The sequence below is a fragment of the Dasypus novemcinctus genome, chromosome 4 (genome assembly GCF_030445035.2).
Source record: "Dasypus novemcinctus isolate mDasNov1 chromosome 4, mDasNov1.1.hap2, whole genome shotgun sequence".
Classification (NCBI taxonomy): Eukaryota; Metazoa; Chordata; class Mammalia; order Cingulata; family Dasypodidae; genus Dasypus; species Dasypus novemcinctus.
Window position 1 is genome coordinate 89,140,937 of NC_080676.1, and position 27,576 is coordinate 89,168,512.

General features: G+C 41.8%; 1 protein-coding gene across 2 annotated transcripts in view; it reads left to right on the forward strand.

Moving 5' to 3' along the window:
* The window catches only part of BTLA (B and T lymphocyte associated), a 29,688-nt gene extending 25,872 nt beyond the window's left edge, over nt 1-3,816 (forward strand). For both annotated transcript variants that reach the window (XM_058295851.2, XM_058295852.2), the window contains exon 7: nt 519-3,816. In XM_058295851.2, coding sequence (XP_058151834.1) covers nt 519-797 — 279 coding nt within the window. In that variant the 3' untranslated portion in view covers nt 798-3,816. The remainder of the gene's footprint in view (nt 1-518) is intronic.
* Nucleotides 3,817-27,576: the final 23,760 nt, after the last annotated feature.

Genomic DNA, 27,576 nt, shown 5'->3' on the forward strand with positions numbered 1-27,576 from the left:
GACTGCCTCTTGCTTTTGCTCCCTCCCAAATTTACAGCAGCTTTCAAATTCCACATTTAAAATCATAACCATTTACTACATCTTGGGTAACTCACAATTTTTATTCTTTCTGTCCTCTTAAAGAATATCTATTCTGCTTTATCTGTAATTATTTTTTTTCTAAACTGTGTGAATACTGGCCATTAAATTGTAAACCGACTAAACTTTCCATGGCATAGTTTATGCTTTCCACATTAATTTGGGCTGTGTTTTCCATCCTGAAGAGGATTAAAAAGTATTCAGTTACCTCAAAAATGATCAGTAATAAAGCAGAAAGTAACTATTGAGGGGAACATAGTGGTCCTCATATTTTCATTCTTTAATAAGTGTTAAAAGCATAGATGGCAGCAGTATATGCCAGGAACAGTAGATCATTTCTCCACTGAATGTACAATGACTCCATTTCTCATAATTTACTAAAGTATATGCAGTAATCACATCCTTATGTGGCACTTAAAACCGTATTTTTTCTCTTTTAGGCTGATATTCCCCAGCCCTTAGGAAGTGAGCAAATTGAAATGAGTACTTGGCAGAATTCTAGAAAACTGCCATCAAAAACTGCAGTTTATGATGACTCCTGGCCTAAGATCCAGGAAGAGTCTGTGGTTTATTCTAACCCATTCCTGGAGGAAAACAAACAGAGCATCGTTTATGCTTCTTTGAACCATTTGGTCATTGGAAGAAACCCAAGGCAGGCAAGAAATGTGAAGGAAGATCCCACAGAATACGCAGCCATATGCACGAGGAGTCAAATCTGATCCTGATCTCCCACCAGTGATCACGGGATGTTCAGTGTGTTAACACCATTGTCATGGCCCAAGAGAATGTCAAACAATATTCCTCAACTTGAGAATTTTCACTTTTAGGAGGTTTGTGTTGGTGGTTGGGTTTTAAGGGTGCATAGGACAAATGACTAAAATTTCTCCTGGAAACTTCTTTGGGAGCATTTTATATTGGTGTTGAACAACAAAATCTGCTCTTCAAAACTGATTGATACCATGAGTAGAAGAATATGGCAACATTTAAACTTAGCTATGTTTTACTTAATATACAAGCTCAATATTTTCCATGGAGCTATCAGAGAAGCATGTAGGGAAGAGCGGGTTTGTGTTATCTGTATCGGTTCACTACCCACTTTAGAAAAAGAAAAAATATCCCAATGTGATTAATTAGCAGCAAATACAGTAATGGCAGTCCATTTACTTACAGTTGATTTTACACAAAAGGAAAATTTCCTATGCCAATCTATGACAGATTTCTTAGGGCTAAAAGAGAAATAATTTTAGTCTGGTAGAAAAAAGAATAGAATAAGTGGTGAAGTAAAGATATGGAATACATTTCAATTAGAGGTGGGGTAGATGTTCCCCATATCTGAAAAGCAAATGCTTAAATGCACTCTCTTAGAGTGCTAAGAAAATTTAAGTATTAATGGAGCGGTTAATATATGTTGCTTTTTATAAGCAAGTGGTGGCTTTGTGTTTGGGTTGCATAGATTGCTGTATATGAATGTGACTTATGCTGCTGAATTAATGTGTGTATCTGAAAAACCTTAAAAATCAATAAGAATATATACTATCAGGCAAATGCAGATTAATAGCTTAAACTGCTTTGTGGATGCCAAATTAAAAGCATAATTAATGGAATGGAAAAAGAGTCCCAGAATGTATTAATTTCCTAGCTGCTAAAATAAATACCATACAGTGGGTTGGCTCACAACAAGAATTTATTAATTTTGGCTCACAATTTCAGAGGCTAGAAGGCTTGTTTCTTCCCAGGATCAGTATTTGCCAACTGACTGGTAGTCGGGGTTCCTTGGCTTTTCCATCACATCGCAATGCATATGGTGGTGTCTTTTCTTTTCTGGGTTCCATTGACTTACAGCTTCTGGCTGTTCCTCATGACTTCCCATTTCCCTTGCTTATAAAGACTTCAGCCCCATTGGATTGAGACCCACCCTCATTCAGTCTGGGCACATCTTAACTATAATATCTGCTAAGGTCCTGTTTACAAATGGGTTCACACCCACTAGGCCAGGGGTTGGGACTGAACATACCTTTTGTAGGGGACATGATTCAATTCCCAACTCAAAATATTTAGTTGACCAGTAAGGGTTAGCATTTGCCACATTTATATCTTACTAAAGAATTCAGGCAAATGATAGTGAAATATTACAGTTATAGGGTCATCCATTTTCAAAATTTTGAGGTTACAACCACTTAAGAGTTTAGCAAGGAGAGCTGCTACAGATTTTCTGATTTTCCACTGAGTACTTGGCTCAATAGCTTGAAGCTAATAGAGTACTCAGGTACTGCTACAAAAATAATACAATAATCCTCATACAAAGTGGATAACAAAGGTTAAGATCCATTTGAACAAATACTTAGAGCTGCTGAATAAAAGAATGGTGTGTGTATGTGTGTGTATGTGTATTTTAGCATATAGAAGGAGGGATATGTGACTTACAGAAATGACAAAAAGGAAATTGACCAAAGTGAAATTCCATTTTTGGTTTGCTAAAGAAGATCAAAATACTAGAGTAAAATACTAGAGTATGTTGAGAGGGTCATTAAACAAAACAAAGTATGAAATTCTAGGAAGCGGGAGTGTGAATAGAGTAAATATAAAAAGACAAAACTGAGATTCGACATGATGGTGGTAGAGCTTTTCTTATATTTTAACACTGGCATTAAGGGTTTATCTTTTAAAAGGAAAAGTGTTTATCTCTTAGATTTGAGGTTGCAGGAATTATTTTTGAGTCTCAGTTATCTAGCCAGTATGATAACATTACACCTGGAATTTTAAGCAACCAACTCTAGGTAGGCCATTTCAGCCAAGCTGCATTTATGGGCAACTTATACGAGAGATATATTAGAATAGCTGCTGTGGTAGTCTTAAAAATAGAAACAGGAAATATGGGGAGGATATAGTCAGCCTTCCTCTTATCAGTTAACACGCAAAGTTGTGCAGTTCCTTCATAATTCTCCTCAATTTAAAAAAAAAATTTCAGTTTATTGTTTAAAATAGTACATGTTCTACAGTTTAAGATGTTGACAGTATTTCACCTCCTTAAATGATTTATAATTATATTTGTACCAAGCTTGCCAAAATCACAATCATTTGTTTTTATTCCTTCTTATTAAAAGGTGCATATATATATATTCCCCCAAAATAAATCTATATCAGTATTATTACATGACTTTTTCATTAATTTATTGGTTATGAGAAAAAAGTATGTAGAGACTTGATGACTTTTTATGCATAAATTTTAAGTTTTTTCGTTGTTCCTCATAAGAAGGTAAAGTTACTAATACTTATTTGTAATTAATTTGGCTTTGCTTTTTTTCCTTACAGTTCCATGAGTGATTTAAAATTTTTATTTTGGAAACATATATACAACCTAAAATTTCCTATTATAACAACTTTCCAGTATACAATTCAGTGGTGTTAATTATATTCACAATGTTGTACTACCATCACCACCATCCGTTACTAAAACTTTTCCCGAATACCAAACAGAAACTCTGTACCAATTAAGCATTAACTCTCCATTTTCCATCCCCATTCTGGCCCCAAGTAATCTATATTCTAGTCTTAGTGAATTTTTGTATTTTAATTATTTCATATAAATACAGTTATACAATATTTGTCCTTTTGTGTCTGGCTTATCTCAATGTGATGTCTTCCAGAGTTATAGATAATGTAGCAGGTATTAGAATATCATTCCTTTTTCCTGCTAATTAATATTCCTGTAAGTATACACCACATCTTGTTCATTCATTCATCCACTGATGGATACTTGGATTGCTTCCAACTTTTGAAAACTGTGAAAAATGCTATGAATGTCAGTGTGTAAATTGGTTTTGTTTTTGTACCAAAATATGCATGGGCTTGAAGAGGAAGAATGACTCTTGAACCTTATGCCACATAAAATTGACCTACAAAACTTGCTGAACTACAGATTATCAGTTTCCGGCATCAAGAAATTCTGATTCAGGAGGTCCAGAAATTGACTCAAAAACCTTCACCATTAAAAAACAGCCCAGGTGATTTTGATAGAGGTTTCCCAAATGCCACAATGTGAGAAACCCCGAGGCAGAGTCTAGGTTTGGTATGTGTGGTTTATTTGATCAGTGTTGTCAGCCAACCATGGCAGTCTTTTCAGAATGGATTGTCTGGACTGATCATATCATTTCACAGCACTTACTTGTTATTATGACTTCTGCCTCATTATACTGGGGCTTATTGTTGGCAAGAATTATGCCATATTCCACTTCCATTTCTTAGCCAAGTACTTGGCACTTACAGAATTCAGAAGTGTTCAAAATTGTTTAACGAATGAATGATTGTATTTGTGAAGTGGACCATTTGCTCCCTCAAAATAACAGCATGGGCATCCCCTGGGCACTTGTTAATCATGTAGAATCTCAGGCTTCACTCTAGATCCTTTGTATAGGAATCTGTATTTTCATAAGATCCCCTGGTAATTTGTGTGCACTTGAGAACTGGAGAATCTTGTGATTGACTATTATGAAGCCATCTCTCCCCACCCTAAGTCAGGTATGGTAGGAAGTCAAGTCACATTCATAGAACAGACTGATTTTCTGTTTCATACAGGAAGAGGAAGGGCCTCACCACCCAGCCAAAAATGTAAAAAGGGCAAGTAAGAACGCAAGCAGATCTTTTTTTATGGGCTGTTTGTGCTGAACTTGAGAATATGGGAACTGAAAGTTGTGCACTGGAAATCAAGATATGAGTTCAGCCACTAGATTTCGGGCCATGTTCAGAACACACCATCCTTTCTACAAAATAGAAGGAGTGACAGGATATGAGAATATTTATAGTTGTAACAGTGATTTAAATAGCACGGCGGTGGCTATAAATGCTTTCTTGTACTTTATACAAAATATTTTATATACTGAAAGTTATCAATTGGAACTTTCTCTTTATTCTCTGGCTTTCAAGGATGTGTATATAACATGGTGATATAGTCATAAATTTTGTTTACATCTTAATATCATTACAAAGTTCCCCAAGTCTTAAAAAAAATGTTTGAAACTTGAAAAATACTTTTATTTGGGTTTAAAAATGAGAGGAAGGACTGGTCCAAATTTCAGCAAATCCTGCGAGATGATAACCAAATGAGGAGAGGTTAGAATCCTCTAACTTTGATATTTACAAGCTACCATAAAATGGCTAAAAATAATAGTTCTGAACCGGACAAAACCAAATTGCATTATTCTTCACACATTTGGGAACTTGTGTTTTCTTTTAATGCTACTCTATTTAGAGATTGGACCACTTGGGATCTCAAAATTTGAGTAACATTAATGTTTAGTATATATCCCTTAGAAAGGTTAAGTGCAGATTGAGATTATAGTTCATCTCTTTCAAGGAATTCTTTCAAGTAATAGTGGAGCTGGCCCATAGGTAGACTGCTTTATTACATGAAATCTACTCTCTAGAAATTTCTATCATTCAAACCCATGCATTAACAATTCTTGATGGCATATTGGCAATAAAAATAATAATAAACATCTAAGGTATTGAGTGAAGCTCATCTATGTGTCATATACTATTCTAAAGCCTTTAAATACACTGATTTTTTTATTCTCACAATCACCATATGACATAAGTAGCTATCAAGCTCATTCTAATGAACAGGGAGCTGAGGCACAGAGTAGTCAGATAACTTGCTCAAGATCATAAAGCTAATAAATAGCAGACTATGAATTGCAATTTTGCAACCCCGTTCCAGAACCCTTATTCTTACCACAACACCAACTTGAAGAGCAAGGGAGAACCTGGTACTTTCCTGGATTCTGTAGTATGCATAAGAAAGCTCTAGGATGCTTTAGATATGTCTCTAACACTGACTTGACAGTGTTTGATTAAGCCCTGTGTGGCAGTAGTAGTACTTTGTCCTCTCCTCCAATTTCCCTTTTGGCACTGCTGGGCCATTATTAGAAGGAAGGGATTGGTACTAGTCAAGGATCAGACACCACAATGGACAGAGAGTGTACATGCCGCTGCCAAGAAAGATCATAAAATCATCATCAGGGTCAGCAGTATATATAGGAAGAGACCAAAAAATGGGCAGTCTATGATCAGGAGATCAGTGATTCAAACAGCTGGGACTGAAGATTAGGCAAAGGGCATGGGAAGGTAGCACAGGGGCTCAGCACCATGAGTGGAGCTGAATGCATTTGAAGGCAGAAGCCACTGACATAATTCCTCCTCAGGGCGGGTCCAAGAGTGTGGGTAGAGTAAAATTTGAAGCTAAAGTATGCGGGCTTGTCTGGAGAAAGGAAAACAAGGAAATACTCTTGAGGTTGATAGCGGTAGTGAAAGGAGACATGGTAGCCCAGCAGACTGACATTTCTCATCACAGCTCCATAGCACCCCCTGCAGAAGTATCAATGTGTTGGAATAAAAGATTTGACTTTTCTTCTGGGAAACAGTGAAAAAGCCAAATAAAGAAGAGAATCATGAATACAACCGTTGCACCAAAATTGCAGTAAAGGATAAGTCCTACCACCCATGAACTTGAAGAGGACCCTAGTAGCCTGGGGAAAATCAGAGGGTATGCCAATTGCTGAAACCTGCAGTTTATATAAAATGTCCTGTTTTTAAACTCTTTTCGCTGACTGGTCTTTTCAAGCAGAACTTGTGGTATGTGATTATACAGGAATTCAGGCCTGCCTCCAAATCCCCATAAGCTTTTTTTTTTTTTGTAAAATACACTGCTCTGTTCAACATTGTCTTCAGTGTCTTAAAGCATCTCAGAAACTTCAAAAATAGTATTAGTAGTAGATATACCAAACACCATATCTACACACATACACATGCATGCATACACACAGGTTGTTACAGATTTGAAGTGTGTTTCCCCAAAAGACATATTCAAGTCCTCATATTCAGTTTCATGAATGTGACCCCATTTGGAAATAGGATATTTGAAGATGTTTTTAGCTAAAATGAGGCCAAACTGGATGAAAGTGGACCCTTAATCCAATATGACTGGGATCCTTATAAGCAGAGGAAATTTGGACATGGTCAGTAAGAGAAAGTAAGAGAGAGAAAGGGAGGGAACCATGTGAGGAGGCAGAGATCGAGTTATTCCACACCAAGGAACACCATGGTTTGCCTCTAGTGCCCAGAAGCCAGGAGAGAGGCATAGAACAGATTCTCCCTCTTAAGAAACATGTCCCTTTGGTAACCTTGACTTCAAACTGTTAACCTCCAGAACTGTGAGACAATAAATTTCTGTTGTTTTACGTGAAATTGTCTGTGATATTTTACACAGCAGCTCTGGCAAGCTAAGACATATGCATATACACAGACATATTAATTTTTATAATATATATTCATAGTTTAAAAGGAAAGAGTGAAAACTAAAAATTGATTTTGAAATGGCTGCCTCTCAGTGGAGGGAGAGAACAGTTTGGATGGAAATGAGACTCCAGTGAATGTGTTTTGATTGTGGATTTATAGAAATAATTTGCATAATTAAATAATAATAATTCATCAAGTTAAAAGTAACCCTCCAATATTTAAAACAAACTGAAAAAATAAACATAACTGTGCATCAGGTTTATGACATAACCACATAGATAAAATAACTACTTAAGTGACTTTAATCATACTGTCTTGACCATATATCCCTATAGGAATATATTTTTAAAATAAAAAGAACCATGAAGAACCATAATGATATTTTAATCTTCATTTGATATTATTAGTAGTAATATTGAAATAATTTAACAATAATATGTGGATATATAGGCTAAAACAAATGTATATGAATATTAATATATTTAAAAATAAAGCTTTCCTGCTTAACAAATTTTTTAAAATTTTTATTTATTTTTTATTTTTTTATTTTTTCAAAGATACTTAGATTATGTAAATGTTACATAAAAAATGTAGGAGAGTCTCATATGCCCCACTCCCTACCCCTCCCACACTTTCCCACATTAACAACATCCTTCCTTAGTGAGGTACATTCATTGAAATTGATGAACAGGTTTTGGACCATTGCCACTAAGCATGAATTAACATTTACATTGCAGTTTACACTCTCTCCCACCCAATTCTAGAGGTTATGGCAAGATATATCATGGCCTGTGTCTGTCACTGCAATGTCATTCAGGACAATTTCCAAGTCCCAAAAAAATGCCCTCACATGACACCTGTGTTTTCCATCTCCTTGCCCACAGAACCTCCAGTGGCCACTGCCTCCACATTAATGATATAGTTTCTTCCATTGCTAGAGTCACAATAAATCTATAGCAGAATACCAGTGTCTACTTTCGTCCATAGTTAATTCCCCATTCCTGAGGTTTATGGGATGGTGATGTCCACTCCACCTTTAATTGAGAGGGGACTGTGATCCATTAGGGCTGATGGATGGTATTCTTTTGTTTATAGTTGCAGACTCTCTCAGTTCCTTGGTATGGTAGTTGTCCATCATCACCTCCTTGTTAGTTGTCCTGGGTGAGACCATGGACTGGAGAGTAGGTGTTGCAACCTCCAGAAATCCATATAAGCTTTCCCTTAACTCTATAGTTGAATATTAAGGCAAGCACATGCAATATGAGACTTCATAAGACGAGGCCAAAGGTCGCACCTAGGGAGCTGGGAGGGGAATGAATATTCTGGAAATCACACACTATTAGGAGACACAGGAGTTCTGTGATCAACCAGAATGGAAATCCCATGCTAATCACCCAAGAAAGTTTTTAGTTGTGTTACCAGGAAGGCCACAAATAAGGAGAAATACTCTAGCCCTAGAGTAAGGCATACTCTAATGAAACTTTAAATCCAGCCTCAAAAGTATCAAGCTGATTTGTAAAGTAACTGCCTGTTTCAGAACAAAATTCAACATTTTTTCCAGAAAGGCAAAAACAAAACAAAACAAAACACCTTAAAACCCAGCAATGTAGCATTGACAATTTTGAACAAAAATTATTAAATATGCAAAGATATATATATACCAAAACCAGGAAAAAATCTAGAAACAGATCTAAAGTCATTGAACGTAGCAGCCAAAGCCTTTAAAGCAACCATTATAAATATGTCTCAGGCTATTCATTCATTAATTTACTCAATAAATATATATTTTTGGAGCAGTCAGACCATGTGCTGGTTTCTTAGGGAGTGGGGTACAAAGAAACCTTGTCTTTAGGAAGCTCACTGTCTGGGGGAAAGAGCCATGTATTAGTTTGCCACAGGGCTGCCAATGCAAAGTGCCAAAAATAGGTTGGCTTTTATAATGGGAAATTTATTAGGATAAAAGCTTACAGTCCACTGTTGAAACAAATATATTTGGATCCATCCCCTCAAGCCACATATAAATGGATGAAAAATAACATTTCTCCCAAACTTCACCTTGTGATCACCTTGGTGACTAGCTTCTTACAGTATATCTCTAGTGAAGGAAACCCCGCTGCGGCGGCTTGCTCAGTCAGTAGAGGTGGGGTCTGGATGCAGATGAGGGGTCGGTCCAGCTTTGGACGAGGGGTCGGTCCCACTTGGGACGAGGGGTCGGTCCCACTTGGGACGAGGGGTCGGTCCGGCAGCAGACGAGGGGTCGGTCTCACAGGGGTTGCGCAGTTCGGCTGACGGGGTCGCCCGGCAAAGCCGGCGACGAAGGGGTCGCCCGGAGAAGCAGGCGACGAACTGGGGACAAGGGAGGCCAGGCCCTTGTCGGGGGCTCTCAGGACTGGAGGGCGCATGGCAGAAAAACTACCGTGGAGACAAGGTAAACACGCAAGTCCACTTTACTGAGGGAGAGGCAACAGTTTTATAGGGGCTGGGGAAGGCTGATTGGTCGAAGCCACGCCCTGTTCTGATTGGTTGCCAGCAAAAGGTCAGTGGGCGGTACTGGACGGGGGAGGGGTGGTGGTTAGGGATTGGCTGTCGCTGTTGCTGGGGGAAGGGGCAGGGTTTAGGGATTGGTGGCTGCTGTTGCTGGGGTGGAGGGCAGACTTGAGTTTCCCGCCCACGCCTGGCTGTTGCTGCTGTCGGGGGAGGGGAAAAGGGCAGACTGGATTTCTCCGCCCTGAGCCTGCGCAGGGAGAAGGAAGAAGAAGGTTGTTGCCCCACAAGGCATCGTGTGGCGCCATCCGGGAGGAGGGGCGGCCGCGGAAGCATGGCTGCCGAGAAGGGGAGACCCGAGGGCACTCTGCGCCCATGCCGAGCTTCCTTCAGGGGTGGCGGTGAGTCCGACCAGCCACCCTATTATGGGGGCAGCTGCTTGGCCTGCCGCGGCTGCTCCCCCGCCAGGCCAGCAAACCACACTTCAGCCAGAGGGGTGACCGCATTTCCCCCTTCTTTTCAAATAAGGGCCAGGATGGCAGCAGCAACAAGTAGCCGAGGCCCAAGAGGCAGTAAGCAATGAGGGAAGTGGGGCTGAAGAGGGAGGTGAGTATGACGGGGATATAAATGTACAATTTGGGGGGCAGTATCTTGCCGTTGCAAACAAGGGTGGCCAATGTCCAATTCTCGTTGATCTCGGTGGCTATAAGGTCCATCTGCTGTTAAAAGTCCAGAGTGACAGCACGCTACAGGTAGTTGATCTCTCCTTGGCGGCGAAGAGCGGCAGAGGCAGACTGTGTGATGGTCTGGAAGATTGCAGCTGTGAGGACAAGTCGCGTCAGGGCACCAGCGGCGGTGGTAGCGGCAGCGTCGGGAGTGGTGGAGACGTAGGCGAGGGCAATAAGAAAGCCAAGGTCTCCATGGGCATGAGAGAGGCCAATGTCAACGGGGCGGGCCGACATGGGGCGGCCCAATCTGCAACACAATGGGGGTTCAAGCAAAAAAGGAGGGGGGCGGTGGACGAGAAGGGACGCTTTGGATGGCTGAGAAGAAGAGTGAGGTCGAGACAGGAGGAAGCTCCGCAGAAGTATGGGGAGGCAAGAGTAGAAACGTTATTGGATGCTAGAAAGCAGGCCGCACGCCGGGGAAAGTGGGTTGTGGGCCGTTTAGCGGGGCTGGAGCTGCTTGAGAGCGATGGCGGCATGGGGGGCCGCGGTTACAGAAGACTTGGGGCACCTGCGGGAAGAGTGAGCAGGAAGAGGTCGGGCAGGAGGAGGCTGAGAAGATGAAGTGGGAGGGGTGTCCTCGGCAGTGGCGAGTCGCTGATGCGCTGAGGGGTGGGAGTTACGTTAAGGGGAAAGCAGGTGGTAGGAGGCGGCAGGGAGGTAGGCAGAGGTGCCCCGGCAGGGGAGGAATACGGGTCCAAAAATAGGCTAGAGGGGGCCGCGCGTGCGGCAGCTTGCCACGGATCGGATGGAGGGGGCTGCCAGGGGGAGGCGGAGCCAGGGGTGCCGCTGGCGCAGAGGGCGCGAGAGGAGCCATTGCCCATGCGGTGTTACAAAATGGCTGCGGGCCGTCGCCAGCGGTGCTACAAAATGGCGGGGAGGGAGCTTCTGGCCCACCCAGGCAGGAAGTCGTCGGGGGGAGGGAGGGGCAAAGGGACCTCCCCTTTACGAGCAAGGAAGAAGGCGGAAGTCCGCCATCTTGAGAGTGCCTCCCCTTTTCGAGCGAGGAAGAAGGCGGAAGTTCACCATCTTCACCGGTGCTCGGCACTGCTAGATTACACTGTTTAGGGGGACAATTTTCGAGCGCGTTATTAAGGCGCTCAACAAGCGACTCAGAGTTGGAATCGGAGTCGGTATCAGAATTCCAATCAGGGTCCCTGTTAAAGTCGCCGTCCTGACAATCACGGCGGCGGCGGTGACTCGGCCGGGGGGAGTCGATGGTAGGGGCGCCTTGAAGGCAGGAGCGGATGGTAAAAAGCACCGGTAATAAGCCAGGAAGGCATCTTTTACCTTCCTGCTCTACAGCAGAAGTGACCCTATCTATAAGGCGAGTATAGGTGTCCGGGTCCCAAAGCTGACACGTGGTAGGCCATGGATTAAAGGGGAGAAGAAGGTCCCAATATACTTGGAGCTGTTTCAAAGAGATCTTACACCGGTGAGTGTCTAGGAGACCGGCGAGGGCCCGAACTTAAGGGGCTTGCTTAGCAGATAGGATGTTACCCATTGCTAATGGCCTTTTGGAGCCAATAAGAAAAGGGGCCCTTACCTTGAGAGCGCGGCGATGGGAGCCAAGGTGCGCGGTGAGACAAGGGGTCGGAGCCGGTGGGGCTCCGACGGTGGTCGCGGGCCAAAAGAAGGCCCCAAAGAGGGGAAGGTGGAATGACGAGCAGTGGAGCAAGGCAAAGGGTAGCAAGCGCGGAGGGGAGGAGGCAGAGGTGAAGGCAGGGGTGGAGGTGCTCAGGCACGCGCTCCTGAGAGTTTTATTGGCACCTCTTAATCATAGTGGGTTGGTATAAGCCTCTGACATGGAAGGAGAAAGCCATCCAGCGATTCTCCCAGACTGCTGTGGATCATATGAGGTCACCGAGGTTCAGGAGCAGCAATGCAGAGCGAAAAGATAGGGGTGAGAAGAGAGGAGGGCGTAGGGCTGTGGTAGGGTTACTTCAGACGTGCAAGCGCGCGCTCCCGAGAAATCCAAGGCTCCTCTTAATCATAGCGGGTCGGTATAAGCCCCCGACATGGAAGGAGAAAGCCATCCAGCGATTCTCCCAGACCGCCGTGGATCATATGAGGTAGCCAAGGCTCAGGTAGCAGCAATGTTGCACAAGAGAAGTCCCACGGTGAGAAGAGAGGAGGGGGGGGGGGCCGCCAGGTTATGGAGTGAGGCTGTGGTGGGGTTTCCTTGCCCCACGTTGGGCGCCAGCTGCGGCGGCTTGCTCGGTCGGTAGAGGTGGGGTCTGGCTGCGGACAAAGGGTCGGTCCAGCTTTGGACGAGGGGTCGGTCCCACTTGGGACGAGGGGTCGGTCCCACTTGGGACGAGGGGTCGGTCCGGCAGCAGACGAGGGGTCGGTCTCACAGGGGTTGCGCAGTTCGGCTGACGGGGTTGCCCGGCAAAGCCGGCGACGAAGGGGTCGCCCGGAGAAGCAGGCGACGAACTGGGGACAAGGGAGGCCAGGCCCTTGTCGGGGGCTCTCAGGACTGGAGGGCGCATGGCAGAAAAACTACCGTGGAGACAAGGTAAACACGCAAGTCCACTTTACTGAGGGAGAGGCAACAGTTTTATAGGGGCTGGGGAAGGCTGATTGGTCGAAGCCACGCCCTGTTCTGATTGGTTGCCAGCAAAAGGTCAGTGGGCGGTACTGGACGGGGGAGGGGTGGTGGTTAGGGATTGGCTGTCGCTGTTGCTGGGGGAAGGGGCAGGGTTTAGGGATTGGTGGCTGCTGTTGCTGGGGTGGAGGGCAGACTTGAGTTTCCCGCCCACGCCTGGCTGTTGCTGCTGTCGGGGGAAGGGAAAAGGGCAGACTGGATTTTTCTGCCCACGCCTGGCTGTTGCTGTGTCGGGGGAGGGGAAAAGGGCAGACTGGATTTCTCCGCCCTGCGCCTGCTCAGGGAGAAGGAAGAAGAAGGGTGCCACCCCACAAGGCATCGTGTGGCGCCATCCGGGAGGAGGGGCGGCCGCGGAAGCATGGCTGCCGAGAAGGGGAGACCCGAGGGCACTCTGTGCCCATGCCGAGCTCCCTTCAGGGGTGGCGGTGAGTCCGAGCAGCCACCCTATTATAGGGGCAGCGGCTTGGCCTGCCGCGGCTGCTCCCCCGCCAGGCCAGCAAACCACACTTCAGCCCGAGGGGTGACCGCACCCCACCAGTGATGAAATGGGTTCTTCCTCTGCTCCTTCCAAAGAACTGTTAAAACAGGAAAAAAACACCACAATTACTTCTTTCTTTCAAGACAGTAACACAGAAATTCCTTCAGAATCATGATCTCTATGCTCATCAAGTGCACTGTCACAATAGCCACTTCCCAAAAGTCATGTACTCTGCTTTTTTGTTCACTTCTGTGACGTGGAGATTATTGAAGAAGCAGCTTTCTTGGCTTGGAAAGGAAAGATGACCCGAGTTACCAAGGAAAGGACAGGCTTTGCTACTGGTAAATAGTGACTAAACTGGCTAGAAACTGCTAAAGAAGAAGAACCGTAGGAAGAAGCTGACTGAAGGACCAGCCAAAGCCTTAAATTGCACAAAACATACTGTGACTGATAAAACTACCTTTGAACTAACCTTTGTGAAAATTCATTCCACTGTAATGTTTTCTCAATATTTAAAGCAGAAGCACAACAGTAGGATTTCCTTCTGCATAGGGCTTTTTTTTTTTTTTTTTTTTGTAGTGTAATCTCTTAATCATAGTCTACCAACAAATATTTTAGGGGTGTCTTTAATGTGTAGATAGTATATTAGCAGCATGAAATAATTACATTTTAAATTCTCCTGCAGAGGCAGTCTATTGCAAGGAACTTTTTTGCTGCCAGTTAACATAGGCAGCTTTAAGTTAGAAAACCAAATAGCAACACTGAATACTATAGAAATGCACTCAGTAATATTTAAGTTGTTGTTCAGTAATATTTAAGTTGTTGCAATATTTGATATTCATTTCATTGTTACAGAAAAATTCTTAATTGTAATTGTTGGTTGTTGCTGTATCAGTATATTGCTTGTATTTCTACCTCTGGTACTAGATTTTAATATTCTTGAGCCTGGGCAAGTACATAAATCTTTTTAAAAAGAAACAGGTTTACTTGCACAAACCTGATTAGTTTTGAGAGAGTGAATGCCCTTGAAGTGGTTTTTGTGGGTGTGAAACAAATGGTGAGAATTTGAATTGGTCCCTCTTATTATAGTAGTGACATTAAGACTACTCAATTTGTCAAGTCATGTTCATGCCCTGATTTAATATATTTGTATCTATCAATAAATATTGTGATATTTGGGGAAAAAAAGTGTACAGTTCCAAAACAAAGGATCGTCAGAGATGCTTTCTTACCAAAGTCAGCTACTAATGATTCTGGCATCCTGTCATGTGGCAAGGCAAGATGGCAGCTGGTCTCTGCCTGGGTCCCTTCCTTTCCCTCAAGGCTAACCATCTCCCAGAGCTCAGGCAAAGGGCTGGTCTCTTCAGCCTTGAGCTTTTCGGAGTTCCTAGCCTCATGGGGGCTTCATGCTTCAGCTTCAGCTGCTAGTGACCCTCAAGTCCTCTCTCACATGGTGGGGTCAAAATAGTGGAATCATTTTTCCATGTTTCTTTAAGTAATTTCATTTTATAATAAGACCCGGAAAGAGGGCAGAGACCCAACCTGTGCCACACCTCCCTGACATAGTCCAATCAAGAGTAATCTAATCAAATGAACTAATCAAGTTTCCTTAACTGACTCTTATCCAAAGGCCCCATCTACTCTGCATTTACAGGCACAGCAATGGGTCAGCTGAAGAACATAGCTTTCTGTCGTCCACAAAAGACAAACCAGGACAAGCCATGAACAGGTAACTGTCATATCGGGTGATAAACGTAAAGACTGAGGTTCACCTAGGGATCTATGGGTGCCTGGAGGAAGGATACCCACCCAGCCTTGGTAGGCAAGCATGATCAGAGCAGCGTCACTGACATGATCCAAGGTCGCTAAAGTACAAACACAGAAAGAAATTCTCAGTTAGTTTCATAGATACAGTTAATCAAGAAGCCTGGCGACATTCAGGCTAATGTGGGAGAAAAAAACAACAAAAACAAACCTGACCCTCTGAAACACCTCCAGATCATAGGCTTACAGTTTACACAGATGATAATAGTTCACATTTTCTAAATGCAAACTATAAACCAGGCTGTACCAGGTTTATCTCATTTGGTCTTTACAAAACCCCTGTGAGGGACTTAGAGATGAGAAAACTACAGCTTAGATAGACTGATATTTTTGCTTGAGCCAGTTAAAATTGGAATTCTGTCATTTGTAATCCAAAAGTTTTTGTTTATTTATTTATTAAAACAAGTCTGATTAATGATGCTTCCCTATTTAGAAAACCCCAAGAACTTTCTTTTTTTATTTTTTTTATTTTTTTATTTTTATTTTTTTTTAATTTTTTTATTTTTTATTGACTTTGTAATAATATTACATTAAAAATATATATGTGAGGTCCCATTCAACCCCACCCCCCCACCCCCCCTCTCCCCCCCCCCAACAACACTCGTTCCCATCATCATGACACATCCATTGGATTTGGTAAGTACATCTTTGGGCACCTCTGCACCTCATATACATTGGTTCACCTCATGGCCCATACTCTCCTCTATTCCATCATGTAGGCCCTGTGAGGATTTACAATGTCCGGTGATTACCTCTGAAGCACCATCCAGGGCGGCTCCATGTCCCGAAGACGCCTCCACCTCTCATCTCTTCCTGCCTTTCCCCATACCCTTTGTCCATTATGTCCACTTTTCCCAATCCAATGCCACCTCTTCTATGTGGACACTGGATTGGTTGTGTCCATTGCACCTTTATGTCAAGAGGAGGCTCAGATTCCACCTGGATGCTGGATGCAATCCTCCCATTTTCAGTTGTAATCACTCTAGGCTCCATGGTGTGGTGGTTGTCCTTCTTCACCTCCATCTTAGCTGAGTGTGGTAAGTCCAATAAATCAGATTGTAGGTGCTGGAGTCTGTTGAGGCTCAGGATCTGGCTATCACATTGTCAGTCCAGAGATTCAAATGACATTTTTTATTTATTTTTAAAAGATACGTAGATTACATAAAATGTTACATAAAAAAATACAAGGGATTCCCATATGCCCCACTTCCACTCCTCCCACCCTTCTCCACTTTCATTAATGTGATACCTTCGTTGCAATTGATGAACACATTTTGGAACATTGCCACTAATCATGGATTACAATTTACTTTGTAGTTTACACTCTCTCCCACTTAATTCTGTAGGTTATAGCTGGATACATAATGACGCATATCTGCCCCATGAACTTTCTATTGCCTATAAGATCTTCCCTCTTACAGGAAGGAAAGTTGAGAGAGGCTGTGTATCAGGGGAGCATGGGCAGCACATGAGGACTGGCTAGACTTATTCCTAGATATTTGCATTCTTTAGCTGCTATTTTAAATGTTTTAAAAATAGACTTTCTTTTCAAATTGTTCATGACTAGCGTATAAAAACACTATGGATTTTGGGGTGTTGATCATATACCTTCCAACTGTGCTGAATTTATTTTTTAGTTCTAGTGGCTTTGCTGTGTATTTTTCAGGATTTTCAGCAGAAAGGATAATGCCATCTTTAAATAGGGAAAGTTTCACTTTTCCTTTTCTATTTGGATGCCTTTTATTTCTTTTTCTTGCCTAATGGCTCGAGCTAGAGCTTATAGTACAATGTTGAAAAACAGTGGTGACAGTGGTGGGCATTGTTGTCTTGTTCCTGATCGTAGAGCAAAAGAAAATAATCAGTCTTTCACCATTAAGTAAGATGTTAGCTGTGGAATTTTCATATATGCCCTTTATCGTGTTGATGAAGTTTCCTTCTACTTCTAGTTTTCTGAGTGTTTTTACCAAGAAGGGGTGCTGGACTTTGTCAAATGCCGTCTTTGCATCAATTGAGATGATCATATGTTTTCCTTCATTCTGTTAATGTGATAAATTATATTAATTGATTTTCTTATATTGAACTACCCTTGCATATCAGAGATAAAACCCACAAGATCATGGCATATAATTCTTTTAATGTGCTGTTGGATAAGAGTGCTAGTATTTTGTTGAAGATATTTGCATCTATATTCATAAGGAATATTGGCCTGTAATTTTCTTTTCTTGTGTATCTTTATTTGGCTTTGGTAAGAGGGTGATATTGGTCTCATAGAATGAGTTAGGGAATATTTCCTCCTCTTCAACTTTTTGGAAGAGTTTGAGGAGGATTGGTGTTAATTAATTTTGGAATTTTTGGCAAAATTCTCCAGTGAAGCCATCTGATTCTGGACTTTTCTTTGTTTGGAGAGTTTTTTTCTTAATATTTTTTATTAGAGAAATCATAGGTTTGCAGAAAAATCATACATAAAATACAGAGTTATGTTGGGAGGTTTTTGATTACCAATTCAAAATCTTTACTCATTATTGGTTTCCTGAGATCTTCTATTTCTTCTTGAATCAGTATAGGTAGTTTGTGTGTTTCTAAGAATTAGTCATTTGCCTTGGTTATCCAACTTATTGGTGTACTACAGTTGTTCATAGTATCCTGTTATAGTCCTTTTTATTTCTGTGGGGTTGATGGTAATGTCCACTCTTCATTTCTGATTTTAGTTATTTGTACACTCTTTTTTCTTTGTTTGACCACCTAAAGATTTGTCGATTTTATTAATCTTGTCAAAGAAACAATTTTTGGCTTTGTTGGTTTTCTCTCTGTTTTTTAAATTCTCTTTTCTAATATCCACTCTAATCATTGCTTTTTCCTTCCTTCTTATCCTAGGGATAGTCTTAACTAATGTTTTATTCTTAACATTACATAGGCTTGGCCCTCGAGCAAAGACCAACATACAGCTCTCCTGACGTCAGAAGAGGAAGGGGTAGTGGGGAAGTCTGAGAATATGCAGACAAAGTAGCAGCGGTGGCCCCATCCTTCCAGAGTCCACCTGTCTTCTGGGACATCTCTGACCCCCACCTGAAGTTATCAGTGATGTTTTGGGGAGTTTGGGTACCGGGGCTGGTACTGAAGCTATTGGCCCCAAGGGAAGCTTGACAGATTCTTCAGAGCCCTTTATAAATGTTCATTTGGATTCAGTGAAACTCTAGTAGTCAGCTGTCCAAGACTAGTACCATCCCCTAGACGATATCCTTTTCTTATCTGACGGACCTGTGGGATGTCAACCAAATTTCTATATATAAAAGGCGGCTGCCCGAAAGTTTTGTCTACTACAAAGACTTTATTTTCCATGATGGCTGAATTCTTTAGATTCAGAAACATTTTATAAAGTTTTAATAGAAAGTTTCCTTTCAAATAAACCAATCAATTATAATCCCAGCAACAGTAATCAGTTCATCAGATCTCTGATGCTTTCTCCCCTCATTAACAAGCCTGGTCAGGGCCACCATCCTTTACATCCACAGTGGGACTTGTGGCCTGGAGCCTGGTACCTTCAGAACACCCAAGCAGACCTCCACTGACAGTCCTCTATTGTCTCACTGGGAAATGACCCACGGATGAGTTACTCATGGCAGAGTCCTGGCTGATAGACAATGAGGCTCTGGGCTGGAGTCTGCCAGTGAGAGCCTAGAAAAGTGAGATTTGTATAAAGAAACAAAAGGTGCCCAATGCAGCAGAGAGAAGAACCTGCTGCCTCTGAAAGAGAGGCAGCCACACCTTGTGGATTGGAGATCGTCCCCAGGACAACCTTGGGACCCATGTGCTGAAGATGGCAGGGCCATGTGATGGAAGGAATCAGGTGCACCAAGTCAGCCCCAGAGGAGAGTCTTCTCCATCCAGGGAAGCTTGGATTGAACGGAAGCAAACTGACTTCGCTGAAAATCAATAAAATGTGAAGACAAGGCCAGTTCTGATGTAGTTCTCCTAACTTCTTTTGGTTGAAATCCAGGCCAGTTAGTTAATTCCTCTGGTGAAGCCCTTCAGTTCTCTACCCCTGCCTTTCTGGGCTGATCAAACACAAAGGAGAGAGTGAACCTTTGGGTAGGGAGTTTCCTGTGACTTTTGCAGGCAGGAGCAGGCTTCAAGACTGCAGAAGGCAATTTTAAATCAAAAGCTTGAGCCTTGCCGAGTGGGTGTAGCTCAATGGTTAAGCTCCTGCTCAGAGGTTGAGTGCCTGCCTCATATATATGAGGTCCCAGGTTCAATCCCTGGAGCCTCAAAAAAATAAGTGTGACCTCCTACAGAGATGTGGGCACAGAGGTCCACTACTGAAGCACTACACCCTGATTGCCCATATGGGGAAAATGAGTTAAGTCTTGGCACTGCTTTGTTTCTTCCTAGGCCCTCTGTAGGGCCAGGTGGGGCTTCCAGTGGCCAGAGCTCAGACTGATCTCTTCCACAATCAGCCATTTCCACTTTCCCTAAAGCTCTATACACTTTCTATTTATGCAGGGACCTGAGCAAAATTCCAGAGCATTTTTATAGAACCTGGCCTCCCTGTCCCCCAGCACCACCGATGGTCTGTCCTTGTTGCCGGACACTTATTCGGGTGAGAGGCAGAACACTGCACAGGGTTCTCTGCTGTCAGCTGTGGCTCAAAGGATACCGGCAACCAAAGGCAGAGCTGCAGTGCCCTTTGGAACCACAGAAGGCCTGCCGATGACCATGACAATCTCTTTCAGTTTGGTCTTAGAGGCACTATGCGGTACTGATATTGTTTGAGTGCTTGAAACAAGGTCCAGGACTCTCAGTGTCTCCCTGCAAGACTCTGCTATGTTTTTTGTTTTATTTTGTTTTTAAGGAGGCACGGGGAACTGAGCTGGGGTTCCCCCCATATGGGAAGCAGGTACTCAGTCACTTGATCCACATCTGCTCCCCTGCTATGTGCTTCGAAGGTTATTTTTTATGGTAAGAAGCCCATGAGCTTTAAGGAGGGAAAAAAAAAAACTAGCCAAAAGTTTTCTTCCCTGCTTGAAGAATACCGCAAAGTCAATAAGATTAGAGCTGCTTACATAAGTCTGCAAAGCCCCAAGGCCAGCTCTGCAGGAGGTCAGTCATCTGAAGTGGCAAACACTGAGTTTGGCAACATTTAATAAATATCTGAACAAGCTCACCTATTTATTATATTTTTCAAGGAATGTAGTAGATCTCAAGAAACAGAAGGGAGTCCTCTAAACTTTCATTTCTTGAAGTGATGAGGACTTGCATTTGAGGACAGACACGCTCGCAGTTGTGTGAAAATCCATTCAATCTCAGGCAATGGATACCAAAAACATCTTAAAGTCATTGCAGAAAACTGTAGAACAACTTCAGAGGGTATGGAAATGCTCATTTTCTAGAAAACCTAAAACTGCTCTTCCAAAATGCTGTAAGTTAGAATGAAGGAACAGAAAAGAAGAGAGCTTGAAAACTCTAACATGAGAATGGAAAAAGAGTGTAAGTTATAAAGTGTCAGAAAAATCTCAATCAAAACCATGCTAAATAAATGAATAAGTTTGCCTGTACTCTTTAATGAAGATTACATGGATGATAGCAATTTAGAATTAGCCTGTAGAATCAGAAAATGAAGGCCACTTAGAAGTCAACAAAGTTACTTTGGAAAAACTCATTTTGTTGGAAACTGAGGCACAGTGGCCTCTCAAGGAGAGACGTGCTGTCTCAGTGGCTATGCTTGCAATCTAAGGAATGTGGTAATTAAGAATTCCTGGCAAACAGGATGAAGCTGTGAAAGACTGAAAGAAAAGATGAGCAGATAACATTTGTGTAGTAAATAGAACACTTACACTTTGTACCTGGAAATAAGATTTTTTTAATTCCTTAAACTATGAATAATGTTGATGATTAACTGCATGTTGCTTCTTGTACCCATGTGGACTGGGGTATATATAGAGCCCCTTGTAAACAATAAAGTTGTCTGAGGAGTCATTACTCGCAGACCCCCTGATCCCAGCTCTCTCGTTCTTTCTCTTTGTTTCCTTCTCCCTTTTCTCTTTCATTCCCGATACCCTTCGGGTCCAAATCTCCAACATCTGGTGTCCAACGTGGGGCCCGAAGAAATTAGCGAGTCTTCCAAATCAGTATCGGGAACCGAGGGAGTCTTCCAAATCAGTATCGGTAACCGCGGAAAAGACCTCGTCAAGGGTCGTGTGACGTCCAAAGCAGAGTGACTCGAGTCTTCTTTTAAGTAAGTAACATTTTCTGCGGAGTCATCAGGGTAATGGGTAATCAAACTGGACGTGTGGAAGAACATTCTCAAGAGTTAAAAACCTTATTGAAAGCTAGTGGGGTGCCTGTAAAAAGTTGTGAGTTAGAAGAACTGTTTGCTTTAACACAAAAGCATTGTGGTTGGTTTCAGCCTCGGGGACGTAATGTCTTAAATTTAAAACAGTGGAAACGTGTAACAAAGGCTTTACGAAGAGCATATCAGAAAGGGGAATCCATTCCTTTTATCTGCGAGGACTTTGTGCCAGCAAATTGTTGCCATGTTAGATCCTTTACAATCAGATGAAGATGAGGAAGAAGAAATTATTCTATTTTCAAAACCCATAGACAAAAAAAAATGAAGAGCCATTTGAAAGAACTAAATTCTGAACGAAAAGGTGGAGGAGAATCTCCTGGCTTTATGCCTAATCCCAGTACTAATCCTTTTATAGATAAAAAGACAACTGTCTGCTCTAATGAAATACCCAATCTCCATATATCTCATCCAGGTGTTTATCCTAGCTTACATTCAGTCCCACCTACTGTGCCTGATGAGCCGCCTAGCTTCTATCCAGTCCAACCTACTGCGCCTGATGAGCCGCCACTTATGGCTGCCCCGACTTCAGCCCCTGGAATTTTTTCAGATATGGCAGACTATACCCTGTGTTAAAAAGACAGTTGTTTCCAACCCCACTCCTCAAACACCCTTGATGCACTGTGTATTGCAAGGATCTCGACAAGGGGATCTGGAGGCCGTGCAATTTTTATCAGCTTTTCTGGTTATATCACAACCAATTCCATCGGATGCTAATAATCCTCAAGGAGGTGCTGAGCTCCATCATGAACCAATACCTTTTAAGCTACTGAAAGATTTAAAACAGGCTTGTGTGCAATATGGAGTTAATTCTCCATATACATTTGGCTTCGTTCAGGGCATTGCTCGGGCAGATAGATTGATTCCTTGGGACTGGGAAATGTTAGCCCATACTGTTCTTAGCCCTGCTGAATTTCTGCAATTTAAAACTTGGTGGACCGATGAGGTTAATATGACTACACAGTGAAATGCTAGTCAAGACCCTCCAGTGCTTATATCTGCAGAACAGCTATTGGGAATAGGAACTTGGGCAGGAGTGGGCAGACAAATGCAGTATGATGATATAGCAATAGTTCAAGTTAGAATGTCCTGCTTAGCAGCTTGGAGAAAATTTTCAGCCCCTGGGAAACCTGTACAATCCTTTGCTAAAGTTATCCAAGGAGTAAGTGAGCCGTATGTAGAGTTTGTAGCTAGGCTATCAGATATTATTCAAAAAACTATAGAAATTCCGGATGCTAGAGACTTGATTTTATTAACTCTTGCCTTCAATCAAGCAAATAGTGAATGCAAAAAAGCTATTAGACCCATTAAGGCAGCGGGAGGGTCAATACAGGACTATATTAAAGCTTGCCAGGACATAGGTTCCACCACCCACCAGATGGCAATATTAGCTGCCACAATAAGGGGCAATCGGAGACCCCAGACTAAAAGAGGAAGTTGTTTTAAATGTGGGAAATCTGGTCATTTTCAAAGGGATTGTAGAGCAAATTTTGCTCAGCCACAAAATAATGGGGGAAGAAAACCACCCTCTAAACTGTGCCCTATATGTCAAAAGGGCTTTCATTGGGCTAATGAATGTAAATCTAGATTTCATAAAATTGGCTCTCCCATTTCACCATTGGGAAACTGCTTTGCGGGCCTAGCTCAAGGCCCTCAGACAAACAATATGAGCCTACAGGAAAGATACGCAGTCAGCAATGGCCAGCAGCATGCATCCCAGTTTCTGAATTAAGGGCTGCTACTCGAGGGAGCACTGCTGTTGATTTACCTTCTACAGAAACTAAACTTATTACTCCTGCTATGTGTATGCAAACTATATTTACAGGTGTAAAAGGCCCATTACCTCCTGGAACTATTGGCTTAATTGTAGGTACGAGTAGTTTAACTATGAAAGGATTGCTAGTACAAATTGACATTATAGACAGTGATTATAAGGAAGAAATTAAGGTTATGGTGCAAGTTGTTCATCAAGTATAAGTTATTTTGGGGCAATGTATAGCTCAGTTATTACTCCTGCCCTGTTACAAACCATGCACTCTTCCTTCTGCTAGAAATGGGGGGTTTGGGTCTATGGGGAATGAAATTTATTGGCAAACTTTTGTAGGTGATGATCGGCCTAAAGTTTCTATTACTACTGATGGAAAAGCACTTTTGGGATTAATAGACACATGAGCTGATGTGTCCATCATTGCTAAACGATATTGGCCTCGATCATGGACGTTACAAAAAGTCCCAACAGTCTTTACTGGCATTGGCAGTATTTATCAAAGTACCTCTATTTTTGATGTATTAGGACCCGGTGGGCAAAAATCTACACTACAACCTTATGTGGCTGATGTTGGACTTAATTTATGGGGCCATGATTTACTTAGTCAGTGGGGAGCTTTTGTTCACATTCCTACATTATCTGAGCAGGCAAAAACTTTATTTATGGATATGCAGTATAACCCTAACATACAGTCTCAACAAGGGGATCTTAGAGGACTTGGTTCTTTACACTGAGACAGGATTCAGAGATGCAAAATTTAACATAGGGGCCATTGCAATAAAGGGCATTACTATTCCCATAACCTGGCTTACAGAAACACCAGTGTGGGTTGATCAATGGACCCTACCTGTGGAAAAACTCAATGCCCTTCATAGTTTATTAAAGAACAATTATCTCAGAAACATATTGAGCCCTCAAAGAGTCCTTGGAATTCTCCAGTGTTTGTAATAAAAAAGAAATCTGGAAAATGGCGAATGGTAACTGATCTAAGAGGTGTTTATAAGGTTATGAGCCCTATGGGGGCACTGCAACCAGGGTTTCCACAGCCCTCTATGATTCCTAAGAATTGGTCTTTGATTATTATAGATTTGAAAGATTGTTTCTTTACTATTCCTTTGCATCCTTCTGATAAAGAGAAATTCGCATTTTCTGTTCCTGCTATAAATAATCAATCCCCTAAGCAGAGATATCAGTGATGTGTGTTGCCTCAGGGCATGATGAACAGTCCTACCATGTGTCAATTATTCATTCATCAGCCTCTGCAGGTGCTAAGAAAAAGGTTTCCAAAAGCTATGATTATTCATTACATGGATGATATATTATTTGCACATTCTTCTGACGACAAGTTACAGCAATTGTTTCAGTATGCTGAAAAGGTGTTTCCTGAGTATGGGTTACAGATTGCTCCTGAGAAAGTTCAGCGGATCGCCCCCTATTGTTATCTAGGTATGCAGTTGGCAAATGGATGCATATGCCCACAGAAAATACAATTGAGACATGATAAATTAAAAACCTTATATGACTTTCAAAAACTTCTGGGGGATATTAATTGGATTCATCCTACTCTAGGCATTCCTAACTACATGTTGCAGCACCTATTTCAAACTTTAGAAGGAGAGCCTGCCCTCTTAAGTCCGAGGAAATTATCCTCAGAGGCAGAAAAGGAATTAAATCTCATTGAAGAACGAATTTCACAGGGACAATTGACTCAAATAGATCCTGACAAAACCATAGACTTGGTGATTTTTTCTACCCCGCAATCTCCTACTGCCCTGTTCTGGCAAGGTGGCATATTAGATTGGGTATTTATCCCCAATAATAAACAAGAAAGATTGCAAACATATTTACAAAAACTTATTTCTATTATTGCTAAAGGACGATTACGGCTCATGCAACTTAAAGGGACTGATCCTGATCGAATAATATGTAGTCTGTCTAATGATGAAATTAAACATCTTTATGCTACAAATACACAATGGCAAGTTGCTATTAGTGATTTTCAGGGAATTATTGATAACCATTACCCCACTTCTAAGCTGTTAACATTCTTACGGAGAACAACTTGGATTTTACCAAAAATAGTTAAGTAATTTCCAATTGAAAATGCACTTACCATTTTCACAGATGGTGGTAGCAATGGTAAAGTGGCTTATGTCACTCCTTTTACAGAAAAGGTTTGGCAAACACTGCATACTTCTGCACAACGTACAGAATTATCAGCCGTTCTCATGGTCCTAAAAACTTTTAAAGAGCCTCTCAATATTATTTCTGACTCTGAGTATGTTTGCTTAACTGTTGCTCAAATTGAAACTGCTAATATCTCTGTAACTGATGCGCTTTCTCAAATGTTTCTGCAATTGCAGGCACTCATTCATCAACGAGTAAATTCTCTGTACATTACCCATATTCGATCACATTCTGCTTTACCTGGCCCCTTATCCACACATAATGAACAAGCAGATATTCTGGTAGGGTCTATACAGGATGCTGCCAAATATCATGCTCTAGCTCATATCAATACTAAGGGATTGTGACATAAATTTCCATCTTTAACAAAATTACAAGCACAAGATATTATAAAACATTGTTCCACCCGTGGCCCTCTCGTGTCAGCACCATTTGATAAAGGCACTAATCCCCGAGGGCTGGCTCCAAATCAGATCTGGCAAATGGATGTCACACATGTTCCAACTTTTGGTAAATTGCAATATGTTCATGTTTGTATTGATACTTATTCTCACTTTGTCTGGGCTACAGTGCACAGTGGGGAAAGGTTTTGTCATGTTCGTTCACATTTGTGGTCTGCATTTGCAGTTATGGGATGCCCTGCAGAAATCAAAACTGATAATGGTCCAGCTTATTCTGGCAAACAGTTTGCAATATTTTGCTCTAAATATTCCATTGCTCATGTCACAGGAATTCCTTATAATCCTACAGGTCAAGCCATAGTTGAACGGTCGCATCATACCCTTAAGCAAATGTTATTAAAACAAAAAGGGGGAGATGATGGCATTATAGTACCAAAGGACCAATTGGCAAAAGCTTTATTCACTTTAAATTTTCTTAATGTATATGATTCAATAACACCTGCTGAACAGCATTATGCATTGAATAAGAATAAAGAAAAGGTATTGTGTGACTCAGCTAAATATCAGCCAGTATATTGGAAAGATGTACAAATTAACACTTGGCAAAAGGGAAAGGTTAAAGTATGGGGGCAAGGATATGCTCTTGTCATTACAGAACATGGGGAACAAATTTGGCTGCCAGCTCGACGGATTAAACCGCAGATAGAGAAGAGAGAGAATTTTGATGATGATTTCTCCTTTTCTGGTCATGTTAATGGTAACTCTGGGTCATGCAGGTGAAAATCACACTTATTGGGCATATATTCCTAACCCACCTCTAGTACATGCTCTAACATGGAGAGACCCATCATTTCCTGTATTTTTGAATAAAACACATGTGTTTCCTGGGCCTATAGATGACAGGCTACCCTTAAAACCTGATGAAGAAGGGAAGGAAATATATATAATCTTATCTTCCTTTTGATCATAGATCATTATGTATTGGAAAAGGTCCCCTTGCATGCAAACCAAAAATTGGACTATGGTTGCCATGAAAAATAATGGTACAAAATTATTAATAACTTTGTTTCATTCATATAATTCTTTGGTAACTAAAAAGCAAAATTATAATTGTCCACCCCAAAAACCTGAAAAGAAAAAGGGATGGCAGGAATGCCATATAGAAAGAAGATCTGTCATTTTTAATGATTCCTATGGACTAGTGTGGAAAAGTCCTCCTATGGAGACCCCCAAAAAATATAATGGCAGATTTATATGGTATGGACTTAACAACAAGGGTCAACGAGTTAGTAATATGCAATATCCTTTTTCTGAACCTCTATTCTTGGGTGAACAAGTGGTATATAATAACAATTTTACTATTTGGAAATGTAAAGGAAAATGGTTA